General features: G+C 37.5%; 1 protein-coding gene across 7 annotated transcripts in view; it reads left to right on the top strand.

Annotated features, from left to right (window-relative positions):
• CNKSR2 (connector enhancer of kinase suppressor of Ras 2) overlaps positions 1 to 22,350 on the top strand; it is a 198,711-nt gene that overhangs the window by 49,702 nt on the left and 126,659 nt on the right. For all 7 annotated transcript variants that reach the window (XM_015885366.3, XM_032440929.2, XM_015885347.3 and 4 more), the window contains exons 4-5: positions 1,947 to 2,034; positions 18,688 to 18,729. In XM_015885366.3, the coding sequence (XP_015740852.2) occupies positions 1,947 to 2,034; positions 18,688 to 18,729 (130 nt within the window). The remainder of the gene's footprint in view (positions 1 to 1,946; positions 2,035 to 18,687; positions 18,730 to 22,350) is intronic.

The following is a 22,350-nucleotide window of genomic DNA, read 5'->3' as shown; positions in this document are numbered from 1 at the left end:
GTGTGTCTATTACTGAAATCAGTGATTCCATAATGACTTTTCTATTGATGTTTATGTTGAAACTGCTTTGTTATATCAAGTCTTGCTGGACTTTCATGGTTGTAATTGAGGTTCAGGATGTAATACCAAAATACGTACCCTTAGACAGTGAATACTTGGAGAGGCTTTTGTCTTTGTTGCTTCCCCAGTTGCCTACTGCAGTAGTCCATGTGTCTGCAGACTACCTCCAGTGAAGTGGACTGAACTAGGGAGGGTGTGGAGAGGGAATTTCAATCGTAGCTGTCCAATCTGTAGCAATATCCCATAGAAGCATTGGCAGAGACTGCCATTTGAGTGTTTGTTAGCTACAGAGAACTACAGAGGAGTTAGCTTGAGGACTGCTTACGTCTCCTGTAGGAAACAAGGACCTGTCATCCTTCCAAGTAATTAATCACTTCTCAAAATATTTTAATAAGGATTATGTTTCTTAGGAAGCTTCTCCCTTCTGCTGCCACCCATGTGTCACTTCTTTCCATGCTGTTTTCAGTAAATCTTCACTCTGTAAACCTCAATGTAATAAAAATGAGTAATGTCTCAGTCTCTTTGCCTCCTCTTTAATGTCAACAAAGTTTATTTGGGGTATTTCTAACGTTCTTCACTAAGAGCAGTGCTGGTAAAAATGTCATTATTTTCCTCATGAACCATGAAACCTACTAAATTGTAAAAGTATGAGAGAAAATCATAGAGTTTTAGAAGCCAAAGCCTACCATGCGATTTTGTTTAGAGCAATGCTGGAGGCTTTGAAATGTCAAATAGATTCCAGTTGTGTAATTTGAGGATCAAACTGTATTAACATCAATATTTAAAGTAAAAGAACGCCATTTGTTGGCTTCATTTCCTTCATTTGAAGTAAAAATGAGTTCATAAGTTAACATGACCTTATTAAATGAAGGTTTCAGGTAGATTTCAGACCTGGACACACACAATTTTAAAGGGGGGATGGGGAGGTTGTTTTAAATGTTTGAAGCAGGTGTAGAAAATGCCATCTTTGTGATAGTAATAATGTCTGTAAAAGCCTCATTTGCATCACTGATGGAGTAGAACTGTTTACTTGCAGAAAATTCCAGCCCTGCCTAGTGTTTGGCTGCTTCTTGAGTACACAGAATAGATCAAGTTGAGTTTATACTTTAAGACAGATTTGTAACACAGAAATCAGAGGACTGCCAGCCTCACTAACCAAATATGTTTTAGTAGTGTCTCCAGAAAATAAGCAAGCTTCTTGGTAGACAAGCATTTAAAGCATTCTGACATGAAGTTTAAGGTGTAGGATACATGTAGGTGACCTCATTAAGTGCTGGATTACACTTTTCATTTCACTGATCACTTCTGACTGGCACAGTGTAGAGGGATGTTAAGCTGTGCCGCCAGTTTAACCTCTGTAGCTGTTTTTGAATGTTGATCCATCTCTGTCTCTAAATGGCATTTTCATTTGGATAAAATTTTTACTTCTTCTGAGTTCCTCCAGTAATTACAATTAGACATCAGGCATGATCCTGGAAATCCCAGTGAATCACTGAAATACTATTCTGGTGCAATTAACATCTGTGTACCATTCATAATAGAGGTGAAAATGGTACCTTAGTAATGGTGTTCTCAAACAACTGCAGAAGGTAATGTGGGATGTGTTTTCTTGGGTGTGAAAGTAGCTCAACAGTGCGCTGAAACACTATAAGAAATTGTGCTTGTATAAATGGAGCTTCTTAAGGAAGAAAAACAAGGAGAGTTGAATGTTTTCCATGGATATGTATCCTGCAATTTGCAGTTTTAATAATTGTAATATTCTCCGTGCTTTTAATATCACTAGAAAAGAACTGCATTAAAAAAGTTCTATGGGCACTAATTTTATTGTGAACCACTGAAACAAGTGGATATATGCCAAAGTCATTTTTTTCCTTCTTTCTTCTTAGATCACCTTTTGCTGCTGTGACAGATTACTCAGTAACAAGAAATAATGTAATACAACTCTGTCTAGAGCTGACAACAATTGTACAACAGGTATGTGAGCATCTACTTAGGAATTTAATCTTTTGTAATAGTAAATGGCTGTTATCTTGTGAACACTGTCTTGTATTATTCTTTGTCTTTATTATTGTTGGACAGTAATAAGGAAATTCTAGTGCTTCGTAGATGCTTTATAAAAAGCATCCTGATTTTATAAAAGTAGTTTGGGCTGTGCTGTATACATCCTTCATGTTCACCATGTCCCTGTTAGGCTAGAATACTTTGTATGCACTTCTGCTCATACTTTGTTTAAAAAATGCAGAAGCCAACACTGAGAAGCACTTGCTTAATGAACTTCTTTTTGGAGTATATTTTAGAGAACTTACCGCATCCTTTTGTTTCTCCTCTCTAATATGATTTATAACTGTCCCTATCTTTGTCTGCTGGAAAGGGAAGAGTCTCCTTTGCTTCAAGTTCATTCTGGTGTTGCTGTCAAATGCAGTAAAAGTAACCTAGGAAATTAAACTAGATCTATTCAGTCAAGCATTGTTCTGTACCGTGATGCTAGTATTTCTGAGGTTACAACTTATCTGTCTACTACTGATAACTGTGGAGAGATTTGGTACTATCTTACACCTTTGTTCTACTACGTTTTTGGTGTTCTATTTCATAGAATCAGGAAGGTTAGAAAAGACCACTAAGATTATCTACTGCAGCTATTTCTAGCAGAAAATAAAATGTCTATTGGACCCAAATTATTCTTCAGCTGAGATTGTGAAGCAGCTTGTTGGCTTTGTATTCCTTTTCTCTAGACAAATGTCAGGATAAATTCTTCTCTGTTGGCTGCTGCAGGGGTGGGTCACAGCCATCTGTTGTGAAATGCTGGCCCTCCCTCTGTGTGCATATCCTCTTGCTTTGGGCTGCAATTCAGTGCTGGGATAGGCAGTGCTTGAGGAGAGATGCATGTGGTGCAACCGTGCCCACCATGCAGAGGGATGAGACTTTGGAGATCATTGGCTCTCCTGGTGTTTCATCAAGGGCATGAGGAAAGGGCCAATGCCGATATGGAGAATTTTGCAGGAGTGTGCACATCTAAGAAACTGGAGATTAGAGAAGTGTGAGAAGGTGGGCTGGTTAGAAGTAGAAGTGCTGGGGAGAATTCTTTTTTTTCTAGTTTTCAGAAGTACTAGTCTACTGTCACTCAATTGGTCTGTGCTAAATATCTCTTATGTCCCCTTGGTGTGAGTTTGTTTGATGACACTGCTTTTCTTTTTATATAAAAACAATGCATTTTTCTCTGATGCTTTCATAAATAAATACAGTACCAAAGATTAGCAGGGCTTTCCTCCTCTCTGATTTTGAGAAGAGCAGTGTTGCTAGTCTTCTGTGTTCAAATTTGGAAAATGAAAATTTCTTTTGAATTTTTTTTTTTTTTCCCTTCAAATATGATTGATGTTTTTTTTGGTGTGGTAATGGAATGTGGGCTGCTCCCTCCCCACAGATTATATTAGCAAGGGTGCATTTTACTGCCTGGGCAAGATCCAAGGTATGTCTAGCCAGTCTTGTGCTTTGGCCATCCTGCAGTAGTGCTGGGCTTCTCATCTTCACTCTGCCTCAAACTGCAACAGAGGTGCCAGTGACAATGACTGTGGAAGAAGACCCCACCTTTGTTTAGTGAAATGGCTTGGGTTGGGAGAGACCTCAAGGATCATCAAGTTCCTGCCTCTCTGCTGCACGTAGAGTTGCCAGCTTTTAGGTCAGGTACTAGATCATGTTGCCTAGGGTCCCATCCAACCTGGCCTTAAACACCTCCAGGGATGGAGCATCCACAACTTCCCTGGGCATCATGTTCCAGCACCTCACCACCCTGTGAAAAACTTCCCTCTGATGTTGAAGCTAAATCTTTCCTTGTTTAGTTTAAAGCCATTCTTCCTTGTCCTATTGCTATCTACCCATGTAAAAAGTTGTTTTCCCTCATGTTTATCTCCCTCTAAATACTGGAAGGCTGCAATGAGGTTTCCCTGCAGCCTTCTCCAGACTGAGCAAGCCCAGGTACTTCAGTCTGTCTATGCCCTATGATCATCTTTGTGGTCATCCTCTAGACCTTCTCCAAAAGTTTGATTTCTTTCTTGAGTTGGGGGCTCCAGAGTTGAAAGCAGTACTCCAGATGGGGCCTCACAAGGGCAGAGAGAAACAGTCACCTCCCTTGTCTTACTGGCGACCGTTCTTCTGATGCAGCCCAGGATACTGTTGGCCTTCCAGGCTACAAATGTTGGCTCATGTTAAGTTTTTTCATTTGCTGGGACGCATAAGCCCTTCTCAGCAGGGGTACTCTCAAGGAGTTCTTCTCCCAGTCTGTGTATTTATCTGGGATTACCCTGACTCAAGTACAAAACCTTGCACTTTGCTATGTTGAACTCATTAGGTTCTCAGAGGCCCACCTTTGTGGTTTATCGGTGTTCTTTTGGTTGGCATCCCTTCTTTCTGATGTATCATTTTCAGCACTCAGCTTGGTGTCATCGGCAGATTTTCAGAGGGGGAACATTCAACCCCATTATCTGCATAACTGATAAAGATGTTAAAGAGTACTGATCCCTAGACACTCCCCAAGACAGGGGACACTTCTCATCCCTGGCCTTCATCTTGATATAGAACCACTGACCACAACCCTCTGGCTGTGACCTTCCAACCAATTCTTTGTCTGCCTAATAGTCCACCTTTTCAAAACAGTATTTCCAATTTAGAGATAAGGATGTGGTGGGGAACAATGTCAAAGGCCTTGCAGAAGTCTAGGTAGATGACATCAGATTCCTTTCCATTGTCTACCAGTGCCATCACTCCATCACAGAAGGCCAAGGGAAGACCTTTCCTTGTTGAAGCCAGACTGGTTCTTCAGATCACATGTTTATCCCTTGTGTTTAAACATATAGTCTGGGAATATCTATTCCATGATCTTCCCAGGCACAGGTGAGGCTTACCAGTCTATTGTTCCCCAGGTCCTTCTTTCTCCCTTTCTTATGAATGGTAGTGATGTTTCCCTTTTCCCAGTCATCAGGGACTTTACATGACAGCTACAACTTTTCAAATATGATGGATAGTGGCTTATCAACCACACTGGCCTGTTACCTTAGGACTCTGGAATGCATGTTGTCTGGCTCCATAGACAAATGCATACAGTCTTGTGAGACTCTCAGTCTTGCTCTGCCTGTGGGCAGAGTGTGGGTGGAGTTTGCTCCCCCAGTTCCCACCAAGAAATGCAGGGATGTGTGGTTCAGAGATGTGAGAAATGTGAGAATCCCAGATGCCAGAGAAAACTGAGGCAAAGAACTCATAGAGTATCTCAGCTTTCTCCATATCTGTTGTAGCCACTTCTCCTTTCTCATTTATCAAAGGAGGCATACTCTCTTTTGTCTGTCTCTTCTGACCTATGTACCTATGGAATCCCTTGTTGTTTTTAACATCCCTTGCCAAAATCTGTTCCACATGTTCGGATGTGCAAAGATGGGAATAGGCACAGCATCCCTGTTACCTTTGCAGGTGATGTGTCCTTGTTTCCACTGCCTGTACTTGCCTTTCTTTCTCCTCAATTTGACTGGCAGATCCCTGCCAAGCCATGCCAGTTTCCTGCCTCTTCTGTCTGCTTTCTTATTTTGAGGGATGGAGAGCTCTTGTGCAAAGTGTTTCTTAACCTGTTGTCCCATGGTAAGTTGTGCCCTTACTGAGCTGTGAAAAAGGGTCAGTCCTCTAGGATAGAAAGCATACAGGACATCTATTCCCTTGGCCGAACTGCTTGTTTTCCACAGAAGTAATTGTGACTCACTGTCCAGCTTTTTAAGAGGGAGTAAGAGCCATCTGATCTGTTTTCATTAACTATATAACAATGAAATCATATATATATATATATACACACACACACACATATATGTATGTGTATTACATACATGTATGTATGTGTCTGTGTATGTATACATAATTATATTTCTCATTAATGGTACGCACTATTAATGACAAAGTGGTTAGAAAATGAACGACTGCAGTATTTTCCAGAAAGCCAGTGAGTATCAGCTCATATTTATTTATTTATTTAAAGTCATCCTCATTCATGGTACTGCTGATTTGCTATGGTCTTAGGTAAATAATTTTCTCTGTATGTTTTTCAGTGTGAAATGAAATAGACCAAATGTTACTATTTAATATCTTTGGAAAAAAGGACTCTTAACTTTGCCAAAACTGACATGCTTTCCCAATCAGGAAGCAGTCCAGTACATGAATCCATACTTTGAAGTCAAAAGGAGCATTTACGTGCTAAATTTAAGCATGTACTGGAACAGAATTGAGCTGCAGTCTGAAGAATGATAATGAAAAATTCCATTACTAGCCCCAAACATATGTGGATTGATCTCTACTTAAAATGAATGTGCTCCAGCTTAGCATTTCAAATTGTCTTTGAGTTTTTCTTTTGCATGATCATTGAGCACACTGATAATCCTCATTATACTTTCTTAAGGCTGAATGCCTAAAACAAAATGTTTTGATATCACCTTAACTGGTGTTTTGTTTTGTTGTTGTTTTTTTTTTTTGTTTGTTTTTAGAGCTCAGTTTCTTTTATACATGAAGTATCTCATAGTATTTCACTAATTTATAGGAATTTGTAATTTATTTTAGATATTTTTTTATTTTTTTCAGTTTATGAAAAACCTTAAAAAGACAATGTTACAAACGTTTTTAACTCTAGTGCTTTAACCTTTAAATAATATTTAAAGTTGGGTTCATAATAACTACTTAGAAATCAACTTTGGGATACAGTGCAGAATGGCACATACTTGGGTTTAACCATTTCATTTTCTGTGCATGTTACACATTGCCCACCACTTAATTTGCTGTTGGGAATAGGTCCCTCAGGGCACTGCAAATTATTATAGTAATCTGTTTTGCATTCATACTAATGCTATGCTTCTGTGCTGCTTTATTTTGTTTTAGAATTATTGTTTTCTTCCCCTTAAGACAGTAAGGCATTGTTTGACAAGTACTTCTCTCTTAATGCCACCCTCCTTTCTGATGTGTTATTAAATTTAAGTCGCTTCAGTAGCTTCCTACTTTGGACTGTCTCCAGTATCATAGAATGGCTTGGGTTGGAAGGAACCTTGAAGATCTTGAATCTCCAACTTCCCTGCCAGGCAGGGCCACCAACCTCCCCGTTTACTGGACCAGGTTGCCCAGGACCTCATCCAACCTGGTCTTGAACACCTCCAGGGATGGGGCATCCACAACCTCTCTGGGTTGCCTATTCAGCACCTCACCACTCTCACAGTAAAGAACTTCCCCCGATACCCAACCTAAATCTTACCTCCTTTACCTTAAAACCACTTCCCCTTGTCTCCTGCCATTATCAACCATTGTAAACAGTTGTCTCCCCTTATGTTTATGGGCTCTCTTTAGGTACTGGAAGGCTGCAGTGAGGTCACCCCACAGCCACACCCCACAGCCTTCTCTTCTCCAAGCTGAACAATCCCTTATCCTGTCTTTGTAGGGGGTAGGAGGGGGGTGCTCCAGCGCCTCTGGTCAGTAGCTCCCAGTCTCTCTTTGTACCAGGAGCCCAAGACTCAGAATAGAAATGTATCATATAGAATGATTCTATGAACATTGTTAGGATAGTATCAAATATACTATAAGTTAATATCCTTAGTAATAGTAATGTTATTACAAAGTTTCTCTTCTCTATCACCATTCCTCACTTCTTGCAGTCCTACTTCTTAAGGACTTCGAGGACTTGCTAAACATGGATTTAAAACATTGAACTTAAGGTTGTGCTAAGTAGCTAATTACCATAGTTTTCTTTAACTAGCTTCAGTAGCTAAGTGGTGTGAATATTTGATTGGCTTCTTATTACACCTGTTATGCATTAGTTGGTGCTCAGAATCACCCATGAAAATTAATTTATTTTTTTTATGTTCTTCCCTCTACTCCAACGTTGTTATCAAATGCATTCAGGAAATTTTTGTTTTTCTCCTGCTAATAATCCCTGCCCACATTTTTTTTTATTAATAAAAAGGAGGCTTTTCCAGATTTGGAATTTCAAGTACATATGTAGAGTACACAGTTAATACAAATTGCCCCATTTCTGGTAAGTGTATAAGTAGGAAGATAAGCATACAAGTGGGTAGATAAACAAGCATAGTGAAAGGTTAAAAACTGAACAAAAAAGCCCTGCCAGAAAACAATACCAAGGCAATATCTACCTTTGGTACATATGGTCAAAAAGATATTCCAATAAAAATGTTAAAACTCATTGAAAATCATGCTGACAGAAATGTGAACTGACCTTATTGATATGCAAGATTTGTTGTTGCACAATGTTCAAAGCAGTATTCAGAAGCAGTGGTATTTCAGAATGTGTATTATCGCATGCAGTTATTTATTCACCAGTCAGTGTATTATGTATAAGGTAAAGAAGAATTTTAATGATTGCTGCAAATACAAAACTTGTTTTTGTTTATCAAAGCAGCTTCAATTTGTAATCTTCAGCAATATTTTGCTCCTTTTCAAAGTAAGAGTAGTTTATTTCTCCATAGCACTCTTTTATAGAAAATTTCATTTGTAATTTAATGTAAAATAAATAAATGCCTAGTGGGCCATAGATGCCCTTTTCTGATAGAGGTGCCTTATTTCTGCAATTTTCCTATAATGTTTTTGTTGTTGTTTTTCCTCTCCAGGTTGCTTACTAGTAGATTGTTGCCTTTTGATTTATGTTTTGGAGTCTTTCTCAAAATGGAATTAGGAAGGGAGTAGACCAAAGGTTAAAACTTTAATAGTAGTATATGGGGATATGAACTTCTTTCAGAAATAATTTGCCTTGTGGTTGGAGGAAGGGTGAAGAAAAAAAAGATTGCTGAGTACATAAGAAGCTTAGTGACTAGAAAATAAGAATGTGTCAGTGTCGGCTTATTCTTTATTTGTTTAGAAGATTTTCTTTTAGATTAACGGACTGTCTCAGTGGGGAAAAATGAAAGAAAAAGCAGAATAATTTGAGGAAGAAAGAGTACTCTTTTTTGTGCATATACTGGTAAGCCAGTGTAGCCATTGAATATTTTTAGGGAAAAGAGTCTGAGTGGGTCAGGTGATGGTGAAAGAGTCAAGGACTGCTTGGGTTAATTCACACTTGATGGAAAAGTGGCCGGAAGTCCATGGAAACTGAGATCAAGTGTGGAGGTAGGGGAAAAGTGTTTTCAGGTGTTTTGTATGTTGCTTTTAAATAGAACCTGTATTTGTTTATTTTTTTCTTAAATTGATTTATGTGGGCACTGTGCCAGCACTTGACAAGTGCCATCTCTGTTTTCTATTCAGGTAGGGGCAGACAGGAGATACGCCATGCTTCTTCTGTAGTTCTTTGAAAAACTGCATTTAGTCATTAAAGATGATGGATTAAGATTATATCAATCAGATTGGTAGAAATGCAGTCTTAGTTTTCACTACTTTTGCTTCAGAAACCCTTATTTTCCTTTTCCAGAGACAGTGTAGTCTCTGTAAGCAGGTGCTATGAAGCAGGATTTCATTGCAGTCTGGTGAATTACAGAAACTTTGTTGCTAGGAAGCCTGCAGAAGCTTTGATCACGAAAAGTGTAGGGTCAAGCTTTATTTCAGGGAGGTCATGTGAGATACATTTGTGTTTGTTTCCTTAAATCCATTAAAAACACGCAAAGAATTTCAGATTAACCAGTGTAAAATGTTTGAGTCATTGCTGAGCCTGAAATGCCATCTTCCTAAATACCATTATGTTTTCTCAAGTTCAGTTATTTTCTCTGATGGCAGAATAACCACCTAGGCACTATGCATCATGAAGTATTTTGCTGTAATTGTGTTTTATCAACTACAGTTCTTTTAAATGACAAACCTAAAGGAAAAACAAAAGGAAACTAAAATTATTTACCTCTAAATGATTTTGAAGGTGACGTTGAAAACTTAAGAACTTCAAAACACCTTCACTGCAAACTGTATTTTGCATATCAGTAATAAAAGAGCTCATTTTGAATGCCTGATGCTGATTCTTCTGTATTAGCAGTGTGGAATAAGGTGTGTTTTTACCTTGTTGTTTTGTTTGTTGTTGTTTTTTCTCATTTGAAACATTTTTGCTCTGGTTTATGACCTCTCATCTGTTGATAGTTTCAGTGTATTCTTTTTACCTATTGAGAATGTCTTTGAGTAGAAGAATCATTCTGAAGTGAAATTCAATTTAATCTGTGTGAGCGCTTGGAATCTAGCAAGATAGATGAGCAAGTGTCAACATGACTTTAGCCAGTGATGAAAAGCTGGCTAGGATTTCTGACCTAATAGACTGCCAGTTCATTTTAGAAACAGTTTTGGAAGAAATGTGATTATATGCAGATGGGTTGGTGGCTGGACTAGATGGTCTCACTGATCTTTTCCAATCTTAATGATTCTATGATACTTAAGAGTTAGTATGTGACCAGATCTCAAGGGAAAACAAGATGATTCTGTTATGCTTTTCATAAAACAGAAGGCAGAAGTGAGTGGAAATGGAAAATGACTTCAGAAATCTGGAAGAAAAAAGCTCAGTGCCCACGTTGCATCTCTATTAATCCAGGGAGCAATTTTTCCCAGTAGTTGCTTGATCTGTGGGTGATTTATGTAAGTTGCGTTAAATTTTTACATGAAGCATCCTGTTGCTATGGTGATAGGTGCCACTCCACGCAGATTGTTTAAATAACGTTAAAGCAATTCTTTGTACTCAGTAAGCTAGGTAATTGCTAAATAAATAAAAATACAATAATAATTTCAGTTTCATTAAATCAACGAAAGACTTCAGACTTTTGCATGCGTTTATGTAGATTGCATAGGGAATATCTTTTTATGTAGCATTTATTTAAGAGCTGGTATTATATTTTTCACAATAGGGATATTTTCTTCTTCCATTAGTGTATGGTATATGTTGTGTACTCACCAATCTGCTTTCTCCTATCTCTGTCTTTTTTTTACATATGTTTCTGATGGGGGAGGATAGCATGGGTTGCTGCAGATATATATGAGCTCTGGCTTAAAAGTAGAGAGGCAGGGAATAATAACAGAGAAAGGATGCCATGAATTCAGTGTCAAGAAGCTGCATGGATTGAATAACTGCAGCATAACTGGAAAAGAAAAAATATTTCTGAATGGCAGTGGGAAGAAAATCAACAGGATTTATGTGGGAAGTGAAGAGGAGTTGGAAATGGCACCCAGGTTGTGAGCTTGTGGGACATAAGGTGGTGGAATTGTTGACAGAGATAGGCAAAGATGAAGGAAGCAGGGAGGATTCAGGGAAACGTGATTTCAGCTTTTCAGCATACTGTGCTAGGGCTAGTGGCAAATATACAGGAGGAGATTCTAAACTGTGACTGTGAACAGAAGGGATGAGAGCTCTGTGACTCATCTGCTCACAGATGATAATTAAAGCAGCATGATTTTTAGGAAGCTGCTGAGCAACAGGGAAGAGGTTGCAGAAGAGGGGAGGGTTAAGGATAGAGCTCCCTGGGCTGTGGCAGTCTGGAGGAGGAACAGCCACGACGGGTGACTTTTTTGGAGCAGCTCCTCAGGAACAAACTAGGAGAAAGCACCATATTCGACTTACAAGTCCACTTGTTAAAAAAATATATATATATTTTACCTATAAGCTGTGCAATTTTAAAACTTAACTTTATATGGCAGCTGTCAAGGACTACCTGTGTAAATGCTGGGATTCTGCAAAGCTTAAGAGCAGCCTTCTATTGTATTTTAGGCAGTGAGATGAGAGAAAGGTGTTTCCTCTTGCTCTGCAGCCCTGCCTTTGTTCCAGACAAACATAATTAACACTGTCCTCAAGCCCTTATCTTTTTTATCCAAAGCCCTCCTAGACATTTTAAAATCAAAGATATGACAAAGCATGAGAATAGGAGAGCTGTGTATGTGTCATGCTCTTAATTCTTTGCCTGTTAGCAAAGGAGAATGTTATCTGCTTTCTAGCTTTTTTTTGGTTTGGGAGTATTTAAAGGGTTTATTTAAAGGATTTATTTATTTTCTTGGTTTTTTTTTTGTTGTTTTTTTTTGTTGTTTTTTTTTTTCTTTGTTTGTTTTTTGAGAATAGTTGGGAGGGAGAGTTTCAAACAGATCTTTATAGCTACCAACTTTTGTTTGATTATTCCAGTAATTATTGAATTATACCTGTAAATTGCACATTAGGAATTCCCTACTATCCTTCAGTTTTCTGATGTCCTCACTTATGGGACACTGCAACATTTTTACCATACAGCCTATATTGTATTGATCAAATTTTTTGTTTCAAAGCTGTCATTGATTAATCCTGCAATCAATTATATTAGGAATACTTTCCATGCATTTTCTGGTTTAAGTAGTTGAAGACTAACTTGATTGTATCTACCTTATCTTGTCCCTATTTGAAAATCATATACTATTGTCTCAGTCAGAAAAAAACAATAAAGGGTAACAATAACCAAATCTACTATGAAGACTGTGAAGTTTTGCTGTCTTTGTGTTGGCAAAACTTTAGACTTCATCATGATCATAAAGAACTTTTATGAAAACATCCATTGAAGATTCCAGTAAATCTCAGTCTTGTCTTTCTCTTGCCATAAATGAATGGGTCAGAATTCAAGCTAAATGAGCCTTCCTGGTGCCAATGACACAAGCTGTCTGGAGCCAAGACTTGAGGAGAGCTTCTTCAAGACAGAACCGCTTGTTTTGAAAGGTGTGGGGAGTCAGAGGGGCCTGGGAGTTATGATGTGAGCATTTTCAAGTTAATTATTTCTTATTGTTCTAAGTAGCAGAACTGACAGACCATCCATTTGACATACACTGGTATTAAACAATTTAGTTACAGTTTTAATCAATTTGAGAAGCAAAGGGATTTAAATGAGGGCTTGACTTAATTCCAGCCAATGGCTACGTTGCTCAAGAGATATTCTATACCAAAGGTTTGGCAATTCATGAGGGCCTGAACTCTCTTTTAGCAATCATGTAATTCATTATTTTTGTTACAAATAGAGAACCAGAGTTACATACTTTAGAATATTTTGCATGACTTCAAAATAACTATGATGACAATACTATCAGACATCTGTCCTTAAGCAATGCATAAAATCTGTTGCCATCTTAAAACAAGACATGGAAAAAGTATAGAACTGATCATGAAAATGTGTTTCCCAAGTGATTTCACTAACATTAAAAAAATTATGTTCCTAATCTTGCCTATATTTTGTCATCAAAAGACTGGTAGAACCTGTACAATACACACGCATGTATTGTCTCCATGTAAATTTGTTGGACTGTGGAGAAAAGCATGTGAAGAAGACAATAGAGCAGCTCCATCAGATGCAGCTCAAAAGCTGCTTTGAAAATGAATGCTCTCATAACAACTTTTTGTTCCATTTGACTCCACCTCTGCAGCAAGCACCTCACAGATTGTTCTGGGCAATGCTCCAATAGTGTAAATTCACAAAATATTTGTTTGGGCTATTATGTTATCTGAGAATCAGGAGATTTGATTTTTGTCATTGGCAATCGCATAACCTGCTTATGTACCTGCTCTGCTTAGATTTCCCTGCCTCGAAGGAAAAAATAAATTAGGATGACTATGTATGTGAATAACTGAGTCATTAATCTGAACAACAGTGAAATACAGTGAAGCAACAATGATACAGCTCTATTGCACACTCTCATGTAGGAATGCTGAGCCATTTCTGAGTTGTTGCTGAAAGAACAAATACACATCTTTTTGCAATTTTCCCTGTTCTTAAACAATTGTATGCGTATTTTATGTTCTGAACTGGCATAACTTTATTCTGAAGCTAAGTTGTGGAGTTTATAGGAACTGGAAACTGCCAAAAAGTATGCAATGCCAGAGATGCCTACAGGATGTGGACAAGCCAATAATAACAATAAGGATGATTATGTTTTCAAAATAGTGTTTTGCAACTACAATGAGAAGTGCTTGGCAGCTAATTGCAATGGGTAATTTGATGTGATGCTTACTCAGACATACAAATGTATATACATTTTATACATGCAAAATTAGAAGTGTTTTATTCTAAATTTTATCTCATAGTTATAGTACTGGAGAACTGCATGACCTCCACACTTGCTTGGGATGCATAAGCAGTAATTTGAGTTGGCAGGTTTCTAGACCTCTGTATTTCACATTCTGAGTTGAGATTTAATCAGCTTCGATGGAAAGAAAAGGACCAAAGAAAATTGTCAGTATAATTAGCTGACCCACTTCCCCAATTCTAAGACATACTAGGGTAGAAGTTTAAAAACGTAGACATAATAGCAAGAAGAGAAGAAAATAAGTTAGAAAAATAAAGCATCATAACCATTGATTTAGAAACAACAACAACAAAATCTATAACTGTTTTATAGAGATTACCTCACATGTGAAGGTAGAAGAGCAAAGTTGAGGAACAGAGTAGGGTGAGATACATGCTTTCGGAAGCATTGTCACCTGTCAGTGCTACTTTAATTCAGTTTATCTACTTGTAAGTGTATGTAATAATTCTTACTTAGGGACATGATGAAATCCAAGATTTTGTAGAAATAATAATGAAGTTCAAAAGTTCTGGAAGAAGCACAATGTAAGTGATGCATCTCAGTTACACTGTAGCATGTCTGGCTAGTCTTACAAGTACGTTTTGAAATTATACTGGATGTGAAAGTGCAGAAAAACCCTGTTGCTGATTATTGTGGTTTGTTTTTGCTGTTTTTCATTTCTTCTGATTCTTATTTTTATTTTTATATTTATTTTTATTTTTATTTTTATTTTTACTTTTTTCCTTTGGAAAAAAAGCTTTGGACCTCATTTTTCCCTTTTTATTGAGAATTTGGCTTACTTCCATCTATCTCTGCAAAGAAATGGACCAAAAAGGGCCCTTTGACACTTTTGATGCATGAATTAGAGCTGCAAAGAGTGACCATGAAAACCTCATGTTAACAGCTAAATTGTGCCGTTATATTCCCCTTCTAATCCTCCTTCTTTGCTGACAGAACTGTCCAATTTTCCTGTCTGAAACTGCTAATGGCTAATATTTGACTACATCTTTGTAAATGTAAGTTAGCACAGAGTTTGTAGCATAAGGAAAAGAGCTGCATCTCATACTTTGCCAGCAGCCCCCCTCTATTAATGTCTGTTTTTTAATGTTTGTTCCAGGCTGGATGTGGCTCTGGGCAGCCTGGTCTTGTGGTTGGTGACCCCACACACAGCACAGGGGTTGAAACTACATGATCATTGTGGTCCTTCTCAACCCAGGCCATTCTATGATTCTGTGAAGTGCACTGAGGAGACATTATTCTTCTTCAGCTGTTTGAGCTGAGGTTTTGTTTGTTTGGTTAGGTGACAGTGAAATGTTTAGCTTCCATTATAACTTTTCAGTGAACATGCATGTTTCAGACAAAGCACAGGTAAAAGCAAAACATCTCCTCTTTATTGTACCTGCATGTTTGAGTTCAGGGTTAATCACAGCATTCCTCCTGAATAGCAAATAATTGTCTTGTGTAGGAGGAAAACTTTGCTGTAATTTGTGTGTGTGTGTTTGTGTTCCATGTTTTCTGAAGTAGAAAAAAGTTGATGTTAAATTTGTATATGGTCTGTTTCTTACCATAACTGTAATTTTTGGGTACAGTGAATAAACAGATATTTAAGAAGGTTCTTCAGGAATAGTCAAGGTGTTGAAGGGGAGAGTTGTTCTCTAAGTGAGGGTAGTATGCTATTAAGAACAAAAAAATTATTTTGAATTGCATAATTAGTGACTCTCTTTGTTGTTCTCAAGTGCATTAAACATTTTAAGTTGAAGTGAAATGGGTGTGAAAACACAATAATTGTAAATGGTGAAGACTTGCAGTAAAAAATTCAGTTTCTTGTTCTACCTAAGGGATATCGGAAGAGCATCAGCCCAATTACCCACAACACGTGCTTGAAGATAAAGCACAAAATTGTGGAATGACTTAAATAAATAAATCCAGGGAGAAATGAACTGTGAAAGAAAAATTACGTATAGGTTTTGCTCTTGGGTTCATTCAAAAACAGTCTCAGCCCTTGACTCCAGGGATGGCTGAGGGAAGTTGAAACAAGCTCACTATGATACAGAGATCAGCTTGGTGACCTTTTGTAAGTTTCTTTGAATCTTAGACTTCAGGATTGCTCAAGGCTGTGCTAGCATGGATCTTTGCATTCCTGCACATTTTTTTGAGTTCAGGCTTGAATTATGTTTAGCTGCATGTCATTTTTAAAGGCATATTTTGGAAGTTTTTAACCAAAGCGTTGAGTTTGAATTCCTCCAGTTTTTCTTTCTTTTACTTACTTAACAATTAATTTTTCTCATGACTGTATGGAAAGTTGTAGCATCAAAAATCAGCTGTCCTATACGTGATGAATTCCATTAGCCATTTATCTTGCCAAACTGTACATTTGTATGGATTTGTGCGATAAGGATAGGATTTCAGGGTGAAGACACTTGCACCACGCAGAGTCTAGATGCCTGGGAAGTTTTCTACTTGATTTACTATCCTTGGTAGATTCAGAAATGTTTTTTCTTACACTCTTGGTTTATCAGAAGTAAGCAGGTTTTTTACCTTCCTTTATGCCTGCACAGGTGTAGCAGTGTCCCTCCCTTATTCACTTGCTTCCTAGTTGTAATAAACCTCTATGGAGTCTGGGTTCTTAATTTCCTTCCCTTAGCAGTGAGAATTCTCAAACAGTATCCTCCTCAAGCTGAATGTTAAATTTATAGTAAGCTCTTCATTACAAATGAAATAATGATGTCTGCTTAGAAGCACCCTTTTTTCCCCCCCTCAACATAAATGTTACAATCCCTTCTTGCCTTTTTTTTTTTTTTTCTTTCTTTTTTCCCCAAAATGATTCATAAGAATCGGTGCAGAACATAAGACATATCCAGATTGAAAATGCTACATGCCCACCCACATATAACAATGAAATGTGCATTTTGGTACTAACATTGCAAATTCTTCATTGATATCTGCATATAATTAAATGATTTAGGTTTCTTTCTGGCTGTACTTACAGGCAAATGTTTCCCGAATGCCTTGATAAACTTGCTGCTTCTGCACTGCTGTTTTACATAAAGCTTAAGAATGCATTGTCTGTTCTTCGCTAAGTAACACTAGAAACATTTAATGGACTGAAAATTTATTATTAAAAGAGTTGCATATAACAAACTTGTTTTTCAAAGAGGATAAATTGATTAAATATGAAAGGATTTATAGCATGGAACCTTAGGCACATCTTCCAAGTGAGTTATTGGGTAGGATATAAAACATCCATCCTAAACTGAATGTGTACAAATCACCACACAACTGTAGCACCCTGTGAACTTAGAAAAGAGTGGTTCTTTCACCAGTGTTGGTTGCATTTCAGGCATTCTCTTCCTTACTAATTCCTGTATTTCCACTTCACTATATCTGCTGAGATTTTCATCTGTCAGAAAAACTCACAGCCCCGAGCTTTCCATCTGTTAATCTTCTTATAAAAACAGCCTCACATTCTGGGTAGTGCATACAGGCTCCAACGGACCTCATAGAATCATAGCATGGCTTGGGTTGGAAGGGACCTCAAGGCTGACCCAGCCTTAACTCCTGCCATGGACAGGGCTGCCCCCCACCAGCTCAGCTGCCTGGGGCCCCATCCAACCTGGCCTTTAGCGCCTCCAGGGATGAGGCACCACAGCTTCTCTGGGCAGCTGTGCCAGTGCCTCATCTCACCATCCTCTGAGTAAATTGTTTCTACCTAACATTCAATCTAAATCTTCCCTCTTCTAGTTTAAAACCTTTCCCTCTTGTCCTGTCATTATCAGACCACATAAAATGTTGGTCTTCCTCCAGTTCATAAACTCCCCATAAGTACTGGCCACAGTGAGGTCTCTCCAGAGCCTTCACTTCTCCAAGCTAAACTAAGCCCAGCTCCCTCAACTTTTCTTCCTTTGTTTACTGATGTTGTCACTCCATCATAGAAGGCCACCAAAGGTCAGGCACAATCTGCACTCAGTAAAACTGGCTGCCTTGAATCATCTCTTTATCTCACATGTGCCTTAATACAGCTTCCAGGAGGATCAGCTTTGTCATCTTCTCATGTGCTGATGTGAAGCTCACGAGTGTGTCATTCCCTGGCTTTCCTTTTCTCCCTTTCTTAAAAATGAGAGTGATTCCCTTTTTACAGTCACTAAGGACTTTGCCTGACAGCCAAGACTCTCAAAGTATGGTGGAGACTTGTACCACAACTGCATCAGCCACTTCCTTCAGGATCTTGGGATTCATAGTGTCCAGCCACATAGACTTGTACACATTCAATCTCATGAGACAGTCTCTAACTTGCTCCACTCTTAAAGAGGGAGATTTTGATCTGGGGATATGAAGTAGAGGGAAGCCTTACTGCTAATGAAGACTGTGGCAAGACTTGAGTATCTCAGCTTTCTCCCTTTCTGTTAAAGCCAGTTGTCCCTTTTCATTTACTTTCAGAGAGAGTACGTTTTCCTTTGCCTTTGTTGCTGTCTTTGTTCTTTTCTTACGTAAATCTTTCCATTCTAATTGAGACTTGGAAATCTTTTATTTCATCCTAGGGCCATTTCAATTATATTTAATTCTTCTTAAGGATGAATCTAGGAAAAGTGATTGATTGGATCGATCTAACCAGTCTTTTCTGCTTTACTTTTTCAGGATTGCACAGTATATGAAACAGAGAATAAAATTCTTCATGTGGTAAGTAGTTTTTGGATTTCTATTAATAAATGCACTTGCACTGAACAAATAGAACTCTATCTCTGTGGTTTCATACTTTTTCTATGTACTGTCAGTGTAATAACAAGCTAGTCTTGGTATGACTGACTGCTGAATATGTGGAAATAAGTGTGAATAGGCAATGATTGCTAGGAAAACCATGCTGGACATCTGAGAAGCCAGCAACTTTGTAATGTCTTGTGTTTTTTTTCTGGTTCATGCCCATCTGCTGCTTGTAAAGCATGGTTAGGAAAATGATTTTGAAGAATGAGATTTCCTTTTTGAGAGACATTTTCTAGTCTCATATGATATCATATGTATTTGTTAGTGACATAGCTTCCTTTATTCATCTCTCCTAGGAGAACTGAGCTAGTCTAGTGATAACAAGACTAATGCAAAGCTTTCCTGTTGAATTCTCAGCATAAATATAATAGTCTATTCCCAGATTTTCTACTTTTCTTTTTAACAAATAAAATGGCTGAAATTTGTCAGCACTTAGACACCAGAATATAAAATGGATTGGAAAGGATGATACTTGAAGGGATGGAGAGAAGAAAGTTAGAGAAATTTTTTATGAAAACTATGATTCTGTGATCTAAGGATACCAGCTAACTTTTAAATACTAAATTGTCTTTCATGTTCTGTTGGTGGTTTAGGGAGTATTAAGTTAACCCTGACCCTGCTTCTGAAGTGTGAAGTTTCACTGAGATATGAAGTTTTACTTTTCACCCTCAGGAAGTAAAATAATTTAGTTTAATAACAGAAATGATAATATTTTGCCTTTCACTTTATTTCACTTTTGGATAGGTTTTGGTATCTTATTTCTCTTACGGTCTGAGTTTAAGAAAGAAAAAATACTTTATTTTAAAAGATGAATAGAAACATTTGCTACACTTTTTTATTCACTGCTCCCATATCAAATGCATGGCAAGCTGAATTCTGTAAGCTTTTGACACTTTGATTTCATGGTGATGTGGAGTAAAATGTCTCCTTGTAGTTTTAAATTACACTGACATTTTTCCCTTGTGGGACACAAGGAATTTACATTTTTAGTCAGGCTGACATCATCTTCTTTGCTAGGCTGATCTCTGCAAGCATTTAAGTAATGAAGTTTCTAATTGCATAATATTGGCAAAAATAAAAATAAAAAAAATGAAGTTCTGTAAATTTGAACCCATTATATAAAGCCTGGTTTTCAATACATGCTTGTTTTCTGCTGTAAGAGCCAAGGTTTTTTTTTTGTTTTTTTTTTTTTTTTATCTGATGTATATACAGTATATAACATTTGCAAATTAGGAAAAAGAATTTTAAGGAGAGCTGGCAATGGTTAAAGCTGATGAAGCATCAATTAATATAGTCTCCAACACAAGATTTTTAGGAAACCAAGATAGATTCATTTAAGATGCGAATGGACAAATCTGAGACATGTTTCATTACAGTTACTTTAAATGTAACTGCAAATGATGAAGTGATGTTATTTTACATTATTCAGACTAGGTTCAATCAGGTTTATTACTTTAGTTTAATCCACAGCAACCACTTTGTGGTGACATGCGGACACTTAAGTTATTGTAGAGAGCTTAATTACATTCTACGGTAAGTGCTCAGGCTTACAAGGAAATGTAAGCAAAACACCATACTTGTTGCCTGCTGTTCAAGTTGTCTGTATGTATTGTACATAGACTGGATTGTTTCTGATCATGTTGCGTTTCAGCTGATGGATGGAATTTCATGAAACAAAAGCTGACCAACAGCAAACAAGAAAGATCTCTGTCTGAATAATTAAAAGATGAAGTTTGAAACCAGATTTTGAATTTGAAAGGGTATATTTTAGAAGTGTTAATGAAAAGATCAGTGGTAGAATTGAAAGCAGTCACTGTTTCCTTTAACTCTCCTGGGAAGACAGAAAAAGATTTTGCCTATTAGAAAATCAGGGGAGGATCAGTGTAAGAGAGAGGTTAACAACAACAACAGTAACAAAAAAGCAGGAGGGGAAAAGCCCAGTGTTTAGAACTTTGGAGGGAACATGCTTCTTTTATCTCAGTAATAAAGAATAGAGAACAGAGGTTACCGATATCAAAATATTTGAATTCACACACATGCAGAGCAGTAAATGCAGTGCAAACCAGGTTAAAAAAGTTTGAGAGGGTGATTAAGAATTGAAATCTCTCTTTATAGACTGTATATTCTTGAAGTGAATGTTAATAAGAAGGTTCTCCAATACCAAAAGAGTAAATCTTAATGAAAGCATAGAAATAATCTTGAATGTGAAACCTGGAAAATCTAGCAGAAATAAGATGGACTCAGACAGATACAATATACTTTGATTTTCAAAAGAGATAATTTAGTTTCTAAGACTAAACTGTTGGGAACAAATTTTCTGAGTATGTTACCTATTAGCAAAGAACACAAGCTCCTGCTGATATCAGACATGTCTGACTAGCATTTAGCTATTCTTTTAATGATCATATACCAGTGTGTAGCTGGAGTGAATTAGAGAGGAACTTGAATTCAGAACTGCATGCTTGTCCTTATGATCATATGTACAGTGTCCTCTTCTAGACAGAAAAAAAAATCAAGGTTCTTCCCAAAAGTGAAAGGTGATGACTTAGAACTGATTAGCAGTTAACATAATTAGCCTATGGAAACCTTTATTGCAAGGCATTTTTCTCACTAAGGACTGAAGTAAAGATTTAAAAGATCCTCTTTTACCTATGTAGCTACAGCATAAAAATAAATTAAAGATAGGCATGTACTTTTATTCTTCGGGACTTAAAGAAATTTGCTATTTTACTATCACTGGATAGAATGTAGTTTATTTTTGTCCACATCACCTGTCAGTGGTCCTACAGTTTTACCTAAGAGCAGGTTGAACGTATCCTTCATTCACATGCTTTAAAGTGGTTTTTTGGGGCTCATGTGCAATTGTTCAGAGGCTGGAGTGCTAAAAGCACAAAACTCTCATGGAGTTCCTGCCCAGTTCACAGCAGAACAAGCCTCTGTTGTGCTCACCCCACCTGTCACCTGAGCCAAATCAGGAGTCAAGAGAGTATGTGGGCACAGCTAAGGTATGTGAGACTGCTCTGCTGCTATCAAAATGCATACGTGAATAGTGCCAATGTCAGTGAGTCATTCACTCTTCTCACTTTCCTTGGAAGCATTGTGAAGTACGCAAGTTAAATGACAAATTGTTTGACTTTAATTAGATAGGGCCAGAAAGTAGTTAATGTGTTCATTTTCTAGCAGCAGTCTTTTGAAAGCCCTCTTTCTTTCAGATAACAGTGTGGGAGTTCATGTGGAGAGATTGCTGAATCACCTTATCCATAGATAGTATGTTTTAATGTCAACAAACTTATTCTGAAGTCAACTTTTTGTCAAAGAAATGCTACTCTGTAGTGACAGGAATGTATCAATCCAGCTCATATTCAAGAAGGAATTATTTTTGTTTGCTCTTCAAGCATCTGGATCTTCAAATGCTTTATAAAAGCATTTTGTCTTCCCTCATGATATTAGTTTAAGTAGCGAACTAGACTGTACTATTTACCTAAACTCATAAAATGAATCTAAAGGAAAAAGGTCTTATGTAAAATAGGTGAAGTTAAT

The sequence above is a fragment of the Coturnix japonica genome, chromosome 1, assembly GCF_054131305.1.
Source record: "Coturnix japonica strain WE chromosome 1, WE-NBRP24, whole genome shotgun sequence".
NCBI lineage: Eukaryota > Metazoa > Chordata > Aves > Galliformes > Phasianidae > Coturnix > Coturnix japonica.
Note: the sequence above shows the minus strand (reverse complement) of the source record. Positions and strands in the feature narration are given on the sequence as shown.